This window comes from Papilio polytes, unplaced genomic scaffold (genome assembly GCF_000836215.1).
Source record: "Papilio polytes unplaced genomic scaffold, Ppol_1.0 DF824493.1, whole genome shotgun sequence".
Classification (NCBI taxonomy): domain Eukaryota; kingdom Metazoa; phylum Arthropoda; class Insecta; order Lepidoptera; family Papilionidae; genus Papilio; species Papilio polytes.
The window spans coordinates 292,181-311,185 of NW_013524711.1; the positions used below are offsets into that span (position 1 = coordinate 292,181).

At 36.1% G+C, this 19,005-nt stretch overlaps 2 protein-coding genes across 2 annotated transcripts in view; one reads left to right on the forward strand and one right to left on the reverse strand.

Moving 5' to 3' along the window:
* Window positions 1–19,005, forward strand: part of LOC106100896 (catenin alpha) — a 63,605-nt gene that overhangs the window by 40,438 nt on the left and 4,162 nt on the right. Inside the window, exons 16-20 of the mRNA XM_013280346.1 lie at window positions 13,947–14,098; window positions 15,689–15,758; window positions 17,792–17,859; window positions 17,942–18,123; window positions 18,610–18,715. Coding sequence (XP_013135800.1) covers window positions 13,947–14,098; window positions 15,689–15,758; window positions 17,792–17,859; window positions 17,942–18,123; window positions 18,610–18,715 — 578 coding nt within the window. The remainder of the gene's footprint in view (window positions 1–13,946; window positions 14,099–15,688; window positions 15,759–17,791; window positions 17,860–17,941; window positions 18,124–18,609; window positions 18,716–19,005) is intronic.
* LOC106111697 (acetylcholinesterase-like) lies at window positions 5,367–8,729 on the reverse strand. The gene is made up of 3 exons (XM_013293876.1): window positions 8,548–8,729; window positions 6,524–7,752; window positions 5,367–5,606 (listed from the first exon to the last, which is right to left on the reverse strand). Exons 1-3 carry the CDS (start codon window positions 8,719–8,721, stop codon window positions 5,414–5,416), a joined length of 1,596 nt encoding a protein of 531 aa, XP_013149330.1. The 5' UTR covers window positions 8,722–8,729; the 3' UTR covers window positions 5,367–5,413.

A 19,005-nucleotide genomic window follows, 5' to 3' on the forward strand; every position in this document is an offset into this window, starting at 1 on the left:
GTCGCTGAAATTTTGCAAAGATTTAGAATGTACTCTGGAAGATCTAATAAATTACGGAGGCTTACTTTTAGTCCTCTACTTTTCCACCTTTTTGTACAAGAAAAGTGGATTTGACAGAGGATACTACGTATGGATAATGTATTTCCATTCTGTGCACACTCTGTAGATTTAAAATAGGCAACGTGTTTGCAAATGTGTATGTCTATGGGCATCGGTTCGCTGTTTAGTCTAATTCCATTAGCCGATTGCTCGTTTCTCATCCTTACACTATAAATAACTAGCTGTTCCCGTGCGGCTTCATCCGCATGGAATTATAAAAAAATATTTATTGTTTACATTTGTCAAATTTTCAATGGAAAATGTCAAAATGACATGATAAACCTTAGCAATCTTTCTTGATGTAGGCAGCAACTTATGGTTTCTTTCCCGCATTAGGGTCTTTATCCAAAATATTTACCCTCTAAGTTTAATGGCGTGAAAATATATAGCCTAAAGCGTGACGTAAGTGTAGGGCTTTTTATTAAAAAAAGAATTGTTCAAAAATATGCTGTAATTGCTGACGTCTTAAGCAATATAGAAGTGTGTGTTTACGCTTTATTATAATAGTATAGGTAATGATTGATTGCAGAAGAGGTTGTGGACAAAAGCTAGTGAGATATAAATTCTCTCAAGTTTAAACGTTCCTTTATTTTACTATCAAATATTATTGATCTTGGTGAAAGATATAGTATCTAAGATTTTGCGATAAAAAAACTTTGAAGATTGAAAAACGCCTTTCCTGTAAACATGACTAAGTGAGAAATACAATTGATTAGGAACGATTTTTAAATGTACAGTCGCGATAATCCGCGGTGTTTCACTTACAGAAGGATACACTTGCGAAGGAGAGGTGGAGTTCCAGAGCAAATAACTTTTAAAAGTCGCTAGGCTAGTTTCCACAACCTTGATCTTGGTATGATTCAGACTGTCCTGGTTTTCAACCCCATAACAATTGTAAAATAAAATTTTAATTTACCTAAGGGTGTTTTTAAAGCGATATTCAATGTTTGAAATAAAATACATGGCTCTTAATCGGTGAAGGAGATAATAAAAAAAACATAGTAAATTCATAGGATTCTTATAACAAAAAATAACTAACTGCGGCAAAGCTTTATTTAACCATCGTTTCCTTCATATCCTATTAACAAATGCTTGTTCACATCAAAGAATAAATCAAGAAAAGCCATTCTATCATGGAATGGTCTTCTTCCAAGAGTCAACTCCTCATTGATGTCCAGATATGTTAAGGTGTCTTCACTGATTGGAGTCCACTTTACCGGCAAAAGTTCTGATGTCTCCGGAGTTGGGTCTCTGTGGACGTTTGAAATGTTAAGAAACAAGATATTTAGACTAAATCAAATAGAACAGAACCCCGTCTTTCCTTCAAGAAGCAAGATATCTATCGAAAGGTTTCTTTCCCACGTACAAAAAGGGTTCATAACGCAATTACATATTTATAAATTGTTTACCCTTAGAATTTTTTACATGAAATTTTCATGTCTTTAGTCAAAAATAAATCATATTATTCACATTAATATTATAAATGCGAAAGTTTAGATGAATGGATGTTTGTTAAAGTTGGTAGCCTAAACGGCTGAGCGGATCTCGATGAAATTTGGCATAGATATAGAAGATAGTCTGGAAGAATACATAGGCTACCAGCATTTGATTTTTTAAATTCCGCGCGGAAGTCGCGGGCGAAAGCTAGTGTATAATAATCAAGAAATATCTTACCCATACTTCACGAAATTGGTCCACATTGTCGTCATTCTATCTATCACAAGCTGGTCTTCTTCTGTGGGTGATTCTTTGAACATTTCCGCATCGAATAGGTAGCCTAGCTCATCAGCGTGTGTTGCCCCACCTATTGTTACGTTGTTCCTGTACTTTACCATATTCCTACCGCCAGAATACGAGAAAATGTAATGATACACCTTCCCATTGACTTCTAAATACTTTTTCAAACTTCTATGAACCGGATGTCCGAACGTAAAGTCTGATTCAAAGTTCATTAGATTCCATTTGATACTTTCGCTCACTTCCTCATCACCGACATAGAATTGACGGACTATTGTCTCCAAATCTTCGTTACTCAAATCGAAAATCATTCCTAAATTCTCAGCAAACACATCAAGAGTTAGATCTTCATTTGTTTTCTTAACGTATTGTACTAAAGACTCTTGATTGTTATATCCACTAAGAATTAATACATTTTTAGCCTTTGGTATTCCAGTATTTACTGGATGAGTCCCTATAAACGATTCTACACCATCAAATTCCTTTTCTACACACGGCATAAACATTTGCTGCAATTCCAAACCAGTTGCTATCACAAGCTTAGGATCGACTGTTGCTAAGAAGTTTAAAGCGTCATCCAAATTATCAGTTTCCAGACCTAAAAGTTCAGCCAATCTTATAGGGGCAGTTATATCAGAATCAACAACTGCCCATGGACATTGTGCAGTTCCACTCTGCATTATCACTTTATCAAATAATTTCTCTTGTTTAGACAGAAGGTGGTAATCGACGGATACTCCGCCAGCGCTTTCACCGAAGATTGTAATTTTGTTAGCATCTCCTCCAAATGAATCTATGTTTTGTTTCACCCAGCGTAAAGCGCTTAATTGATCCTTTAATCCTTGGTTACCAGGTACTTCAGGAGTGTCTAAACACATGAAACCGTAAGGCCCTAATCTATAGTTTAGTGTGACTAACACAATGTCGTGTTTGACTAAATATTTAGGTCCGAATTTATCTCTGCCGTGGGAACCACCAATAAAAGCTCCACCGTGTATCCAAACTAAAACGGGTAGTTTGTTTTTCGTAGTCGCTTTGTTTGGTGAAAATATGTTTAGATTTAGACAATCTAGTGTTCCAAATAATTCTGTCCCGTTTTCTTCTATTTGTGGACAGCTTGCGCTATCATCGAAGGCTTTAAATACCTCTTCGAAGTCAGGGTATGCTAGTGATGCCTGGAAATTAAAGTAATCAATGAAATCTAGATTTTTTAATGACTGAGATATTATTAGTATTGACAGCAGTAGTAAATTTGTGTCTACTTACCCCGAATGGATTGTTAGTATCGACCTTAGCGTAAGGTATGCCTAAGAACATCGAATAGTCCCCATCAGTTGCTTGTAAACCTTTTACTAAACCTTTCTTTGTTTCCACTAAGGGGTCCAATCTTGGTACAGCCCATACTGCACATAGGAACAAATTTACTAGTACTACCTTCTTCATTTCGAGGTTACAGTAAAAATGTAAAATTTTACACACGTATCTTTGAGATGTGTGGTTCAAGTGCTTGATAAAATTTGCTTAAGGCGAAGCTATATCTATATTAATATTATTAAGAGGAAAGATTTGAATTTTTGTATGTATTGGAATAACTCGAAAACTACTGGGACGATTTTAAAAATTCTTTCACAGATAGAAATGTAATTTATCTGTGAGTAACATAGGTAACTATATTTTTTAATTTTACGCGGGTGAATAACTTTGATAAAATCAAAGATGTCTAGGAAATTAAAATTCTATCATAGCTTTATAAAGATTTTAAAACTTTCTTAACATTGTCAGTCAGTGTTAACGTAGCTGTTTAATGGTGAAAGAATTTTTGTAAAAACTCCAGTAGTTTTTGAGTTTATTAGTTACATACAAATGCGATTTTTTTCCTCGTATCAGATAGCAAGCAAAGATTTGTATATTCGATCTTGAGTGATATTTATACTGTTTCTAAATATTGTGAAATTGTATGGATCTTAACGTTACCATGTGATCTATCGACATTGAAGAAATGTCGATGTTCAGATAAAATTGACATTTCCTATACAATAACTAGTAGAATATTTATGACTCATTTAAACGGAATCTTCATTTGTTTTGCCATCTCGTTCATTCTCTTTGAGAAAGAAAGAGATAGCGAAAGTCCATGAGAATGTTTTCGAGACGTAATCGACAAAATGTATAGACTAGCTTTCGCCCGCAACTTCGACCTCGTATTAGAGAACAAACGAACTATATAAATAACAAAAAGTTACGTATCCCGGGAACCGGACATTTCTCGGGATTGAACCTTATCCCATCTGTACTCCAGACTTTGTTTTATATCTGACAAATTTCAATAAGATATGTTGAACCGTTGCAGAATGATCGAGTAAACATTAAAAAACTAAATTAATTAATCCCACGGGAACCGTAACTATTCCCGGGATAAACAGTAACTTATGTGTTCTTCCAAACTATGCTCTAAACCTGTGCCAAATTTCATGGAGATATGTTCAGCCGTTTAGGCTGCAAACGCTAGCATCCATCCATCCATCGTAACTTCGCATTTATAATATTTATATGATTTCTGAAATGTACACCAATAAATGTCATACTAAGAGTAACGTATTCGTAGTTAGCTGTTGCTCGCATCTTTGTCCGCGTGTAATTAAAAAAAAAAAACATAAAGTCATAGCCTATGTTTATACAAAAATATAAATCTTTCCTTTTAATAATATTAGTATAGAGTATAGATAGTATCTGAGGTATCGTGACAATTGAAATTCGTAATCCGAGGTCGTTTGATAGGAACTGTAAGATAGTGTACGGAATGTCATTGCTTGCAAGTTTCAATATGAATTAGAGATTTTAGTAGGCATAAAGGCAATAAAGTCGTGTATCTAATAGCAAGAATCCATTTTTATTATTATTTTTTGTCTACAAGCCGTGTCTGTTCCGGGTAATCTTTGAAATGGTCGGGCAGATTTTAATAAGCCTGCCGGGATCATTCCTGATGTATCTATCAGGTATAATATAATACTTTATAGACTGATTAGCTTTCGCTCGCGACTCCGTCCGCGTGATAAAAAAAATACTAGCCTATATGTTGTTCCAACCTATCCTCTATATCTACCGAATTTCATCAAAATCCGTTTAACCGTTTAGGCTATGAACGCTAACAAACATCCATCTAAACTTTCCGAGGCTTGGGAGAAGATAATTAAAAAAACCTGAGAAGGTCATATCTATACTTCTATTCTATTATAATAAAGCGTAAACATACACTTCTTTGTTGCCTAAGATGTCAGCACATTTTTTTTAAGAAAAGCCCTACACTTGCGTTACGCTTTAGGCTATATATTTTAACGTCATTAAACTTAAAGGGTAAATATTTTGGATAAAATCCTAATATGGGAAAGAGACCATAAGTTGCTGCCAACATCAAGGAAGCAAGGTTGTCATCATGTCATGTCATTTTGACATTTTCTATTGATAATTTGACAAATGAAAAGAATAAAATAAAATTTGTATAATTTCATGCGGATGAAGCCACACGGGAACAGCTAGCTAGTAGGTAAAAAATCAAGAATAAGTCGGAAAATGCACTTTATTCTCTTCCACTAAAGCCTATTAGAAATTTCTCGTTCATTTTATAAAAGAGATCCCAGAACGCCATTCTTTTGTTAAATGGACTTCTCTTCATAGTAATATCAGAATTGATATCCAGGTAATGTTGGATGTCTTCAGTTAAAGGCGTCCATTTCACTGGAAGCAGTTCTGTTAGGTCTGGAGTTGGATCTCTGCAGAAAAAAAAAATAGTAGAATAATACGTGAAAAAATGGGCATGTTATGAGAAGGGATGAATCGCATGTAACAAGATGGACGTTAGTTGTGAATGTGGAGGTACACCAGTAGAGGTAGACGTAGAAAGAGATGGATGGGTTACGTGAAAGGTGACATGATCAAGAAGAGAGTGATGACTGAGATGACGGATGATAGAGTGCTTTGGAGGATGAAAACCCGGTGCGCCGTCCCTACGGGAGTAGGATAAGGCAGGGGAGATGATGATATTAATACGTGAAAAGAAAAATCACTATCCCTTTAAAAAATCGTCTACAGTTGACTGTCTTAGTTAATTGTCCAGAGAAAGTGTACTTATATATTGTTAAAAGAATATTGATGCATCACTTGACGTCCCGTACCTATGACAGCTGTCAATGTCATTTAGACAGAATAGCGCGCTATTCCAGCCGGAGTTAGTGGTCTGAGTGTTGAAGTTAATTACACTGTTACCATTTTATTAATGCCTAGAAGTATTGGGTCATCTTCCATTCTTTATCTTACTTACTAGATATTCCCGTGCGACTTCATCCCCATGAAATTATGAAAATGTTATGTTATTGTTTACATTTGTCAAATTATTAATAGCAAATGTCAAAATGACATGACATGACATGACAAACCATGGCAATCGTGCTACTTTGATGTTGGTAGCAACTTATGGTCTCTTTCCTACATAGGGTTTTTATCCAAAATATTTACCCTCTAAGTTTAATGGCGTGAGAATGTATAGCCTAGAGCATGACGTAAGTGTAGGGCTATTTATTTAAAAAATAATTATTCAAAAATATGCTGTAATTGCTGACATCTTAGGCAACAAAGAAGTGTGCATTTACGCTTTATTATAATAGTATAGATATCGGAAGCTAGTACATACCCGTATTTAACAAAATTGGTCCACATTGTTGTCATTCTGTCAATAACGAGTTGGTCTTCTGGTGTAGGGATGTCAGTCATCATTGACATGTCAAATAAATAGCCCTTCTCGTCAGAATGTGCAGCACCTTCCCCCGTCACATTATGCCTCCATTTACCGTAATTCCTACCACCGGAATACGAAAACACATAGAAGTAAACGTTGCTGTTATTGTCCAAAAACTTTGACATACTTCTACGTATAGGATGGTTCAAAGCAAAGTCAGAATCGAAATCTGTTAACGCAGATTTAACGTCTATGGAGACTGCTTCATCACCGATGTAAAATTGCTTGACTATTCTTACTAAATCTTTATCGATATTAAAAGCTTGTGACACTAATTTTTCAAATATACCCTCGTCATATTCACTAGGTGATAATTTCCCGTATGTGCTAAGTTGTTCTTGACTATTATGTCCTATCAGTATTGGAATATCTTTATCTTTTGGTATAGGAGTATTTATTGGATAGTCCGCGATAAATGTATTGCCTTCAAAATCTTTTTCCACACAAGGTTTACAAATTATTGATAGTTCGAATGCAGCAGCGATGACTAGTTTTGGTTCGTTTTTGATCAGAAATTCGACAGCTTTGTTAACATCGTTAGTGGCGAAACCCAATTTTGCTGCTATTAATATTGGTACGCTGTTATCCGGTTCCATAATAGCTGCGGTACGTAATGTTGTACCACTTTGCAAGATAGCTTTATCGAATAATTTATCCTTAGATAGAATATGATAATCAACAGATACAGCGCCAGCACTGGAACCGAATAATGTCACTTTACTCGCATCTCCGCCGAAATCTTCAATGTTTTCTCTAATCCATTGTAATGCTTTCACTTGGTCCTTCAAGCCCTGATTTCCTTGTACTTCAGGCGTGTTTAAACACATGAATCCGTATAACCCAACTCTATAATTAGCAGTTATAAAAATAACATCTTTTTCTACTAAAAATTTAGGGCCATATTGATATCTACCCGCATTCCCGTATTGAAAACTACCTCCATATATCCATAGTAAGACTGGAAGCTTATTGTTTTTGCTGGCTGAGTTAGGGACGTATATGTTTAGGTGAAGGCAATCCAGTGAGCCAGTAATTTCGTTTGTGATTTGTGCAGTTTGGAGACAGATGGCGTTGTCGTCGTATGCTTCGAATGGCTCTTCGAAATAAGGATACGGTAGTGCTGGCTGGAAATAAAGATTTTTATGCTTATAGGATATACATTATTATATAAAACCAGCTGTTGCTCGCGCCATCGCCTGCGTGAAATTAAGAAATAAATAAAATGTAGCCTACGTTACTCACAAATAAATTACCTTTCTAATGGTGAAAGAATTTTTCAAATCTGCCTGGTAGTTTTTGAGTTATTTCAATACATACAAAAATACAAATCTTTCCTCTTTATTATGTTAGTATTGCTATGGGGTTTAACTAACACAATCGTAAGATACTTGAGTGCGAAGGAGCCAGCTGAAAATCAGCGCAGGAACGGCTTATTCCGCCCTGCATACGCTGAGCTGGCTACCTTTTGCCATGATTGTGTTTTCTTTAGAATAAGTCCTTTTATGTAATTTCTATTTTGTGGCAATAAATACATATTCATTCATTCATTCAAGATTGTTTAATAGTTAACTTAGAGCGTGGGCACACCTTCGACTAAACAATCTCACAACTACTATGCGATTGTCGATTGTATCGCAGCCAATTCAACTGTTTAGTTGCACAACTAAAAATCGAGTAGTATGTGCACCTCCTTGGGTGAATCTTGTATCGTGAACATATTTAGTTTAAAAATGTGAACTGTCTTCATTCTTTTTCTTGCGACAAGATCCGCAAATTATTTAGTAAATGTGTGTGATGTTAACCAATTAACACAGGGCTAGCGTGGCCTAAAACTCTAGCCCCACGGTGGAATCGTATTTTTCTTTCCCTGTAGAAAAATTTCGTGAATTAAAATATTACAAACTAGATACTATACGTACCCCAAATGGATTTGTATAATTGACCATAGCGTATGGTATACCGAGGAACATGGCGTAGTCTCCATCCGTCGCCTGCAGACCGCGGATCAGACCACGCTTGCTGTCCACTAGTGGGTCTAACCGAGGCGATGCCCACGCTACGGTAATAAATAAAAAATATACTAACATCTGCATTGTAGAAATGTCAACGCAATATTGAAGTACTCGTAGATATGTTTAAAGATTAAATAATCTTGATCGTGTGATAAAAGATTGTGTTTACGTATCATCCTTTGATGTTAAGTAAAGACGAACTAAGTTTTTTGACATTGCGTCAACATAAGAGCGTCGGTGGCTCAGTGGTTTAAGCACTTGACTTGATCTACAGGTCTTGGGTTCGAATCCCGCTGTACCAATGTGATTTTCCGTTTTTCGAATTTGGATATATACATAATTTACCCGACGTTCTAACGGCGAAGGAAAACATCGTGATGCCTGCACATATCCTCGAAAAAATACAAAGATATGTGTGAAGTCAACCAACCCGCAGTGGGCCAGCATGGTGGACTATAGCCTAGTCACCCCTTATTAGGGTAGGCTCCGAGCCCCTCGGTGGGGACATGTAGTGAGCTGGTGATGATGATGGTCCACATCATCTTTCACCTTATCTTACTCCCGTATTGGCGCGACAGATTGTTGTCCTCCACGTAACTATCATCCGTCATCTCAGTCATCAATTCCTTTTTGATCATGTCACCTTTCACGCAATACTTCCATCTCTTTGACCCCGTGCGTGTATCAAACACAATCGCTCACCAGTCCACATTTTTGTTGCAAAAGCTACTAGCTAGTTAATTCTATAAGTAGGGAGAAATATGCTTTACAATTTTTACCTAGTAATTTTTGTTTGTCTTTTTGTATCTTAACGTGGCAATCGAGCAAGCGACCACCTGAATTCGTCAAAATCTTGATAGTAAATGATTTTAGTTGCTAAAAAAAAATAGATTTATAAAATATTATTTTCAATTGATAACAAACATCAACAAAGTAAACCTTGACATTTGGTCTCACAAAATAAAAACCGACACAAAAACTGTTGTTTCAAAGCGTATTGAAGGTTGGCGATTTAAAAAACCCATGGACTATAGAGAACCGGACTAGGCAAACAACAGTTGTATTAAATAAATTCTACTACAGTTTTAAGCCTGAGCTGAGGCAAAAATATAGTTTTTAATCTGCCCCCCCCCCCTCCCCGTTAATATCAAAACAGCGTCCAACGTGCTTTGTAGTCCTGTCATGATTTTTCTTTCACGTAGTTTCCTATGTTAGAGCGGCCGCTTTGCGACCTTTGACTAAACTATCGCAAAACAGTTATGCGATTGTAGATTGTTCCGCAGCCAATTCAACTGTTTAGTTGCACAACTAAAGAGTAATGTGCACACCTTTAAACTCATAGGAATCAAAGCGAGACTAAACAGTTATGCGACAATTGAGTGAAAGGTACGCGCGCTCTAAATATAGGTTTTCATATTCTCTGATAGAAATAACGACAATAGCAATGTACCGGCTTAGATTTTTTTTATAACATAAGGTGGCAAACGAGCAAACGACCACCTGAAATCGCCAAAATGGCGAAGCGACCGCTGCCCATAGACATCCGCAATTGCAGATGCATTGCCTACCCTTATCCGACGGAGGAGGAGACGCACATAAAGAGGATATTTCCTATGCATCTCCTCCACTGTCAAATCCACTTCCTCTTCCCAACCTCTCTTTATTTTTTATTTTTTATAACATAAGAAAAGGGTGGTAAAGAGAAAGGGACTTAAATTAGGCCTCCGGCCCCACACTCATGAGACGAAACACGGAATTATTTCCATTTCACGCCTGTCTTCTATGTGGTCGTGGTATTATACCGGGCGTGCCGGCCCAAACGTGCTAAGATGTTAAAGCGGGCACTACCACTGTTAAAAATAAGATTGTCACAATATAACTTAAAAATGTATTAACACAATACGAGTACACAAGTCAGCAAGGGATGAATCGCATGAAACAAGAAAGACGTTGGTTATGAGTGTGGTACACCGGTAGAGGTAGAAAGAGATGGATTATATGAAAGGTGACATGTTCAAGAAGAGAGTGACTGAGATGACGGATGATAGAGTTATTTGGAGGACGAAAACCTGGACACTACGCGAGTACGATAAGGTAGAGGAGATGAAACGAGCATGGAACTTGTTTGTTTTTTCGACAAGAGAATGTGCGTGCTAGATAGGTCCTGTCTCTAAAAAGTCAAAGAATAGACACAAGTCCTTCACCTTTGAACTAGCGATACGCCCCGGCGTCGCACGAAGAACTTTATATTTCTATCCTATCCCATATTGAAAAAAAAATCATTAGAATTGTCATTTTAAACGTCTTCCAAAATTATATTTGAGTGGGAAACGCATACGCCTGGCGTACGCATTATTTTATCTAAATATCTATGGTATACTAATATTATAAAGAGGAAAGATTTGTATTTTTGTAATATTGTATGGATTGAAATAACTCAAAAACTACTGGGCCGACTTAAAACATTCTTTCATCTTTAGAAAGGTAATTTATCTGAGAGTAAAATAGGCTATATTTTTACTCAAGATCCATTAAGCTGTTATGAAAAAACTTTATAACAAACAACCATCCATTCATGTAAACTCGTGCATTAAAGTTTTACAAATTTAATTGGGGTAGATTGTAATATTTACCGACTTATATTTAAGTCATAGAATTTACAGATGCATTGTAACCTTTTCTGAATGCGTAGGCGCAGCATGAATACCGGATTGTGTCAACTAAATTTGACCTTTTATGTCATCTGTCACTGTGTTAATGACCTTGTCATATTTACATAATTTTACCATCATACTAATATTATAAATGCGAAAGTTTAGATGGATGGATGTTTGTTAGAGTTTGTAGCCTAAACTACTGAACGGATCTCCATGAAATTTGGTATAGATGTAGAGGATAGTCTGGAAGAACGCGTAGGCTATTCATTTTTTTTTAATTCCACGCAGACGGAGTCGGGGGCGAAAGCTAGTAAATTAAATTTAGAAGCATAAAATGTGATCATCTTTTATCAGAGCGCGCACACCTTTGACCAAACTATCGCCCAACTATTGTGCGATTGTCGATTGTTTTGCAACCAATTCAACGGACAATTAAAATTAGTCGGACAATTAAAAATCGAGTAGTCTGAGTACCTACAAGGTCATAGGAATCAACTGCGATTGTACAGTTGTGACATAGTTTATTCAAAGGTGTGCGCATGCTTGGTGACAATGTGCTGTATACTAAGTGGGTAGGGAAATAAATTCTTTGTTAATGTTCACACAAAGCTTTTATAGTCAGTTGAAAATGTGTGAATCTGGTAATGGTTATTTTTATATTAATCACTAGCTGTTCCCGTGCGGCTTCATCCGCATGAAATTATGAAAATTTTATTTTATTGCTTACATTTGTCAAATTATCAATAGCAAATTTCAAAATGACATGACATGACAAACCTAAGCAATCTTGCTTTCTTGATGTTGGCAGCAACTTATGGTCTCTTTCCCATATTAGGTTTTTATTCAAAATATTTACCCCCTAACTTTAATAGCATTGAAATTATAGCCTAAAGCTCGACGTAAGTGTAGGGTTTTTTATTAAAAAAAGAATTATTCAAACTTATGTTGTAATTGCTGACATCTTAGGCAACAAAGAAGTGTGTGTTTACGCTTTATTATAATAGTATAGATATAAAAATATGAAAGAGCATAAGGTCGACATGCAATCGAATTATTTGATCTTATACTTGCGTGTACAAGAATTATTATCTTACTTGTTACTAATATTATAAATGCGAAAGTTTAGATGGATGTTTGTTAGAGTTTGTAGCCTAAACGGCTGAACGGATCTCGATGAAATTTGGTATAGATGTAGAGGATAGTCTGGAAAAATACAAAGGCTACTTACTTTTGTTTTTTTTTTTAAATTCCACATAGATAGGCATAGATTTAGAACAAATTCTGAAACAGGTAATACATTACTTGTTTTTTTAACTGCGGCTTTGAAGCCCCGGTCAAAAACATTACGTTTTGACCGATTTTACTGTAATATATTTTTTTTAGTGTACTTTGGTAAGATAATGATGTCATCGATTATCGAAATCACATAATGGTGCATCTTGAGTAGGTGAAGGTCGTTTTAAGGTCGACGTGGGTATTACTACATATGTTGGATTTAGTTTATTGTGCGTTTCGTAATGTGATTTTAATAATCCATATTTGTATGTTAATATTATTTGTTATACCTTGAACTGGTCATGGCCAGAAACAGAGTTAAATAAAAAAAACTTAGTAATCTACATGATATTCTAAATGCATGTATCCGTTTCCCAGATAAATTTAACCTTTCGTTAGTGTTATTGGTTGGATAACATGAAATGCGTTTACGTACTACGTAACAAGAGTTTTACTCTGTTGAAACTCGGTGCAACCTAACACTAAAGAATCAATAGGTAATCTATCTATGCTATTATAATAAAGCGTAAACACACACTTCTTTGTTCCCTAAGATGTCAGCAATTACAGCATATTTTTGAATAATTCTTTCTTTAATAAACAGCCCTACACTTACGTCACGCTTTAGGCTACACATTTTCACGCCATTAAACTTAGGGGGTAAATGTTTTGGATAAAAACCCTAATGTGGGAAAGGGACCATAAGTTACTGCCAACATCAAGGAAACAAGATTACCAAGGATTGTCATGTCATGTCAGTTTGAGATTTGCTATTAATAATTTGACAAATGTAAACAATAAAATAAAGTTTTTATAATTTCATGTGGGTGAAGCCGCACGGAAACAGCTAGTTACTAATATTATAAAGAGGAAATATTCGTATTTTTGTATTCGATTCATGAAAAAAACTACTTTGCCGATTTCAAAAATTCTTTCCCCATTAATAAACTACGTTATCAGTGAGTGACATAAGCTATGTTTTATTATTTTAAATTTTACGCGAACGTAGTCGCGAGCAACAACTGGTCTATACTTCTATATCTATACTAATACTAGCTTTCGCCCGCCACTCCATCTGCGTGGTAATAAAAAAATCAAAACCAAGTAGATTATGTATTCTAGATTATCTTCGACGTGTATGCCAAATTTCATTGAGATTCGTTCAGCCGTTTAAGCTACAAACTCTAAAAAACATCCATCCATCTAAACTTTCACAGTTATAATATCAGTATGATTAGAATGATTATAAAGAGGCAAGATATGTGTTACTGTAAATATTGAGATAACTCAAAAACTACTGGGTCTATTTCTTACACCATTAAAAAGCTACGTTATCACAGAGTAACATAGGCTATTTTTCATTATTGATTCCAGTGATGTCGAAGTTCGCAGTGCGTGTGGACGCGGCGGTTTCCGCATTAGGCAGTGGTGCCGGCGCAGGTCTGGATGAGAATGACTTCATAGACGCGTCCAGATTGGTCTACGATGGTGTAAGAGAGATCAGACGTGCGGTGTTGATGAACCGGGTAAGTAGGGTGTTGCATAACCACCCTTGTATTTGCAAGGGTTGTGTAAGGCATTTTCCCACGATAAAAAGAGTGTGTAGGAAGAGAATGATTTGATAACCACTTTACAGAATTGTGTTCGTCGAGTGAGTCGAATCCAATGGAAATGAGAATTTCGCCTTTAGATGGATGGATGGATGGATGGATGTTAGAGTTTGTAGCCTAAATTGCTGAATGGATCTCAATGATTGTCATACATATAGAAGATATTCTGGAAGCACATAGACTTGTGTTGTTTTTTTTTATGTTCGGACGGAGTCGCATGCAAAAGCTGCTACAATATAAATCCATCATACTAATATTGTAAACGTGAAAGTTTAGATGGATGGATGTTAGAGATTGTAGCCTAACGGCTGAACGGATTTCGGTGAATTTGGTATAGATGTAGAGGATAGTCTAGAAGAACATATATGCTGCTCACTTTCTTTTTAATTCCACGCGGAGAGTCGCAGGCGATAGTAAACAATAACAATGGCATCTTACTAGTCTTAAATGGATGTGTCGGGTAACACGATTGGATAAATACAAAATGAGTATATTAGAGGAAGTTTGAGAGTAGCCCCAGTGGTTGAGAAAATAAGTAGTAAAAGGTTAGAGTGGGGGCATGTTATGAGAAGGGATGAATCGCATGTAAGAAGATGGACGTTAGTTATGAATGTGGAGGTACATCGGTAGAGGTAGACGTAGAAAGAGATGGATGGGTTACGTGAAAGGTGACATGATCAAGAAGGGAGTGATGACTGAGATGACGGATGATAGAATGCTTTGGAGGAGGAAACCCGGTGCGCTGACCCTACGGGAGTAGGATAAGGCAGGGGAGATGATGATGATCTTACTAATATAATAAGTTTAGATGTATGTTTGTTATAGTTTGTACTAAACTGTGGAACGGATCTCGATGATTGTTCATGTAGAGGATCGTCTGAACACATAGGCTTTTGTTTTTTAATTCCACGGGAACGGAATCGCAGGCCAAAGCTAGTGTATATCTCATTTCTATTGGATTTGCAGTTTGCTAAGTGGAAATCGAATTATAATCTTTGATAAGATTTTACTTGAAGTTGAGAAATTAAGGCGTAAAAGAGTATGGTACAGTAGAACCTCGATAAGTTAAAGTCTAAGGGAAACACAAAATATTTTAAGTTATATGTTTTAAGTTATCAAGGGTCTATGTTGTAGAGGTTTTGGGCTCTGATGGGAAGGGAACATATTATTTTTTGAAATGATAGAGGTTTTTAAGTTACCGAGGTTTGAGTTATCGAGGTTCTGTGTATGGTTAGTTATGAGTGTGGTACACCAGTAGAGGTAGAAAGAGATGGATTGTGTGAAAGGTGACATGATGTAGTGACTGAGATGATGGATAGAGTTATTTGGAGCAAACCCTACTGGAGCAGGATAAAGTAGGGGAGATGATGCTTTTACTTGAAGCTAAAAAAGTTAACTCCGTTAAGTAATAGGTAATGAACCCACTTCTAGAAAGGTTACCAAGGCTCCATTTGAGTGTCTTGTAGAAAGGTAAACTCAAGGCTGAGGGTAATATGCTATGTCCAGGATGATGAAGACCTGGACCCTGAAGATGTGGAGCTTGATGAGCACTACACGCTGGAGACGAGGAGCAAATGTGAGAGGATAGAATGTTTTGCCTTGGGGTGTATAGATGTCGCTATTTTAGATCTGTCAGTCTTAACTTGTAACTCTGTTTTGTTTGTTTTTTTGTTGCATTATGTTTGAAACTGGATCACTTTAGTATTTGTTACTGTCTTTTTCGTCTGTGTAGGTATAAAAATAGGTTTCTCTAGTAATTAATATATCCTATAACAGTCAGTAATAATGTAGCTTTCTAATGGTGAAAGAATTTTTGAAATAACTCCAGTAGTTTTTGAGTTTATTGGTTACGTAAATGCAAAACTTTCTTTAGTATAACAGTATAGATCTATACTAATATTATAAAGAGGAAAGTGTATTTATTGAAGTAACTCAAAAACTACTGGGCCGATTTGAAATTTTTCACTATTAAAAAGCTACGTTATCTCTGAGTAACATAGGCTATGGTCTGACTATATTTTTAATTTCGGACGGGGAAGTGGTGCGCAACAGCTAATATTTTATATAGTTTTCGCCCGCGACTCCGTCCACGAGAAATTAAAATAAAAATAAAACATAGCCTATATTACTCACTGACAATATAGCTTTTTAATGGTGTAAGAATGTTTTAAATCGGCCCAGTAGTTTTTGAGTTATTTCAGTTCAAAATATTAGAATTTGTATTTTCTCAGACTATTGTGATCCAGTTTTAGATGTTTTCATATAGATGGTGTCATATTAATGTTCATGTTTTGTTACGGTAGTATATACGTGGTATCTTTTGGTATAAAATAAACTAAATAGGGGGCATAAAATAAAATTTTAAAGCCCTGTCCCACAACTGGCTGATAAGCTCAAATAGCTTAATGACGCCACTGTCGGATAAGGGAACAAAAACCGATATTTCACACGTTTGATTGTTATCAGACAATTTACAATTTGGTGGGACAGGTCCTGATATTTCAATATTTAATGACACTTATTGAACATTCATTCATTAATTTTATTGATTTGGGGTTTTGTTGTTGAAAATATTGTTTTAGTGTTGATGGCGTTAATATGAAGTGTCAACTCTGCCTACTCTCTATATTTTTTAATCTTTGCACGTAAATAATACCGTATTAGTTCCATCGCATGTTAATTGTTCGCATGTAGACGAGTGATGATCTCGATACTGACACGGAATTTGAACCGGTTGAAGATATGACTATGGAGACAAGGAGTAGATGTGAGTATTGTGTATTTTCATTCCCATTGGTGTAACAGAGACACCCAAACCGAACTTTCGGCCTTGTTTCGGTAAGCGAAATTACCGAAGTCTAATTGTGAAAAACAGATTTGCTATTTGACTAGTAACACACTCCAGTTTCGGGGTCGAAAGTTTTGGTTACATTTTGACAGTAATCGAAATTTTTTATCCGAAACTTTGGTCGAAATTTCGGTCCCTAACAATAAGTTGGTAACATTCGATCTTAGTGCCGCTTTAATTCGTTACGAATGTATATTTAAACGTGTTTGTGTCTCCGAGCCGGCATAAAGTTTGAATGGTACTACAGGTGTCTTAGAGTGCGCACACACATTTGACTAAACTATAGCACGACTGTTTAGTCTCGCTTTTCCTATGAACTTATATGGAGGTACACTACTCGATTTTTAGTTGTGCAACTAAACAGTTGAATTGGCTGAAACAATCGCATAACAGTTGTGCGATATTAGTCAATGGTGTGGGCTCTTAACGCTTTTTAAGTCTATAATCATTAGATGTATCATTTCATTCATGGCTTTGTTTTTTTGTAAAACTGCATGTTTTTTTGTTATTATTGCAGGTAAGTTTATTTATATGACTCTTTAAAGATAATGATTCGTGCGTAGATTTGCCAATGGTTGTGACGTCATGTGTCACAAGCCATCGGCAATTTTGCGGCAAAACGAACTTTGCAGGCGACAGCTTGTCCCTAAATAAAAAGATATGTTCACAAAAATTACTTGCTACTGAAATAAATTAACTTTTTAAAAACCCTTTAGTAATTAAATCGTTTTGAATCTATTAACAATGTCGTATGTTTCCAGCGAGCGCTCACACCGGCGAGCACGGTGTGGATGAATATCCCGATATTAGTGGAATTACTAATGCTAGGGTAAGTGACATCACTAGGACTTCTAAAAATCCATGACACCTTCCTAAGGCTTTCGTTTTTTAATTCCGGTATCACTCATCAGGAAGCCATGCGTAAAATGACTGAAGAAGATAAGCGTAAGATCCTCCAGCAAGTGGAGCTATTCAGACGGGAGAAGATGACCTTCGACAACGAGGTCGCGAAATGGGATGATGCTGGGAATGACATTATCATGCTGGCTAAACATATGTGCATGATTATGCTCGAAATGACGGACTTTACTAGGTGAGTAGACCAGACTGGTCTTTTACGTTAAAATCCTTCAGTCTTTTACAGTCTACTGTAGACTGTAAAAGACTGAAGGATTTTCTGATCTGTCGTCTTTAAATGACGTTATTTGTTAAAATTCTATCGGAAATATTTAGGTCTTTCGATGTTAGAAGACTACCATAGAAATGGTATCTACAGTTCAGCTTGTAAGATTTTAGACTTCTTCGGACTGTAGAACATGAAATACTTAGGACTTTTCATATGAATATACTTAATTTCTGTATTGTCAATTCTGTACATTATTATTTTAATGTGATGCCTTAAAAAGAATGGTCTTTTCAGGTTAGACTGGAAAGACCTTAGTCATCATCTTCCTCTTTTATCCTAGTCTAAAATCTTAGTATTTTTATAGAAAACTAAATTTAGAGGGTATATTTAAACATGAGTAGAAAATATCTTCAATTAGAAGTGTGGTCTTACATATATCTTGTGGTCTTCTAGAGGCCGTGGTCCGCTGAAGACCACGATGGATGTGATCAACGCGGCCAAGAAGATATCTGAAGCTGGCACCAAGTTGGACAAGCTGACTAGAGAGATTGCTGAACAGGTAATAAAAATACTTACTAATATAAGCTAGCTTTCGCCCGCGACTCCGTCCGCGCGACATTTTAATGAAAAATTCTATAGTTTCCCAAATATTTTTAGTCTATTCTTAATATATTTTTGTATGAAATAACTCAAAAACTACTAAACCGATTTTAAAAATTCTTTCTTTCAAAAAAGAGTATCATCTTACTAATATTATAAATCCGAAAGTTTAGATGGATGGATGGATGGATGGATGGATGGATGGATGTTTGTTAGCGTTTGTAGCCTAAACGGCTGAACGGATCTCCA

Excerpts from the sequence above, each read along its gene's own strand:
- LOC106111697 (XM_013293876.1), bottom strand. The coding sequence starts at position 8,721 with ATGCAGATGTTAGTATATTTTTTATTTATTACCGTAGCGTGGGCATCG. Across the intron at positions 7,753-8,547 it reads ATTATACAAATCCATTTGGG|CCAGCACTACCGTATCCTTA; the intron begins GTACGTATAGTA and ends CTTTATTTCCAG. Across the intron at positions 5,607-6,523 it reads ACCAATTTTGTTAAATACGG|AGATCCAACTCCAGACCTAA; the intron begins GTATGTACTAGC and ends TTTTTTCTGCAG.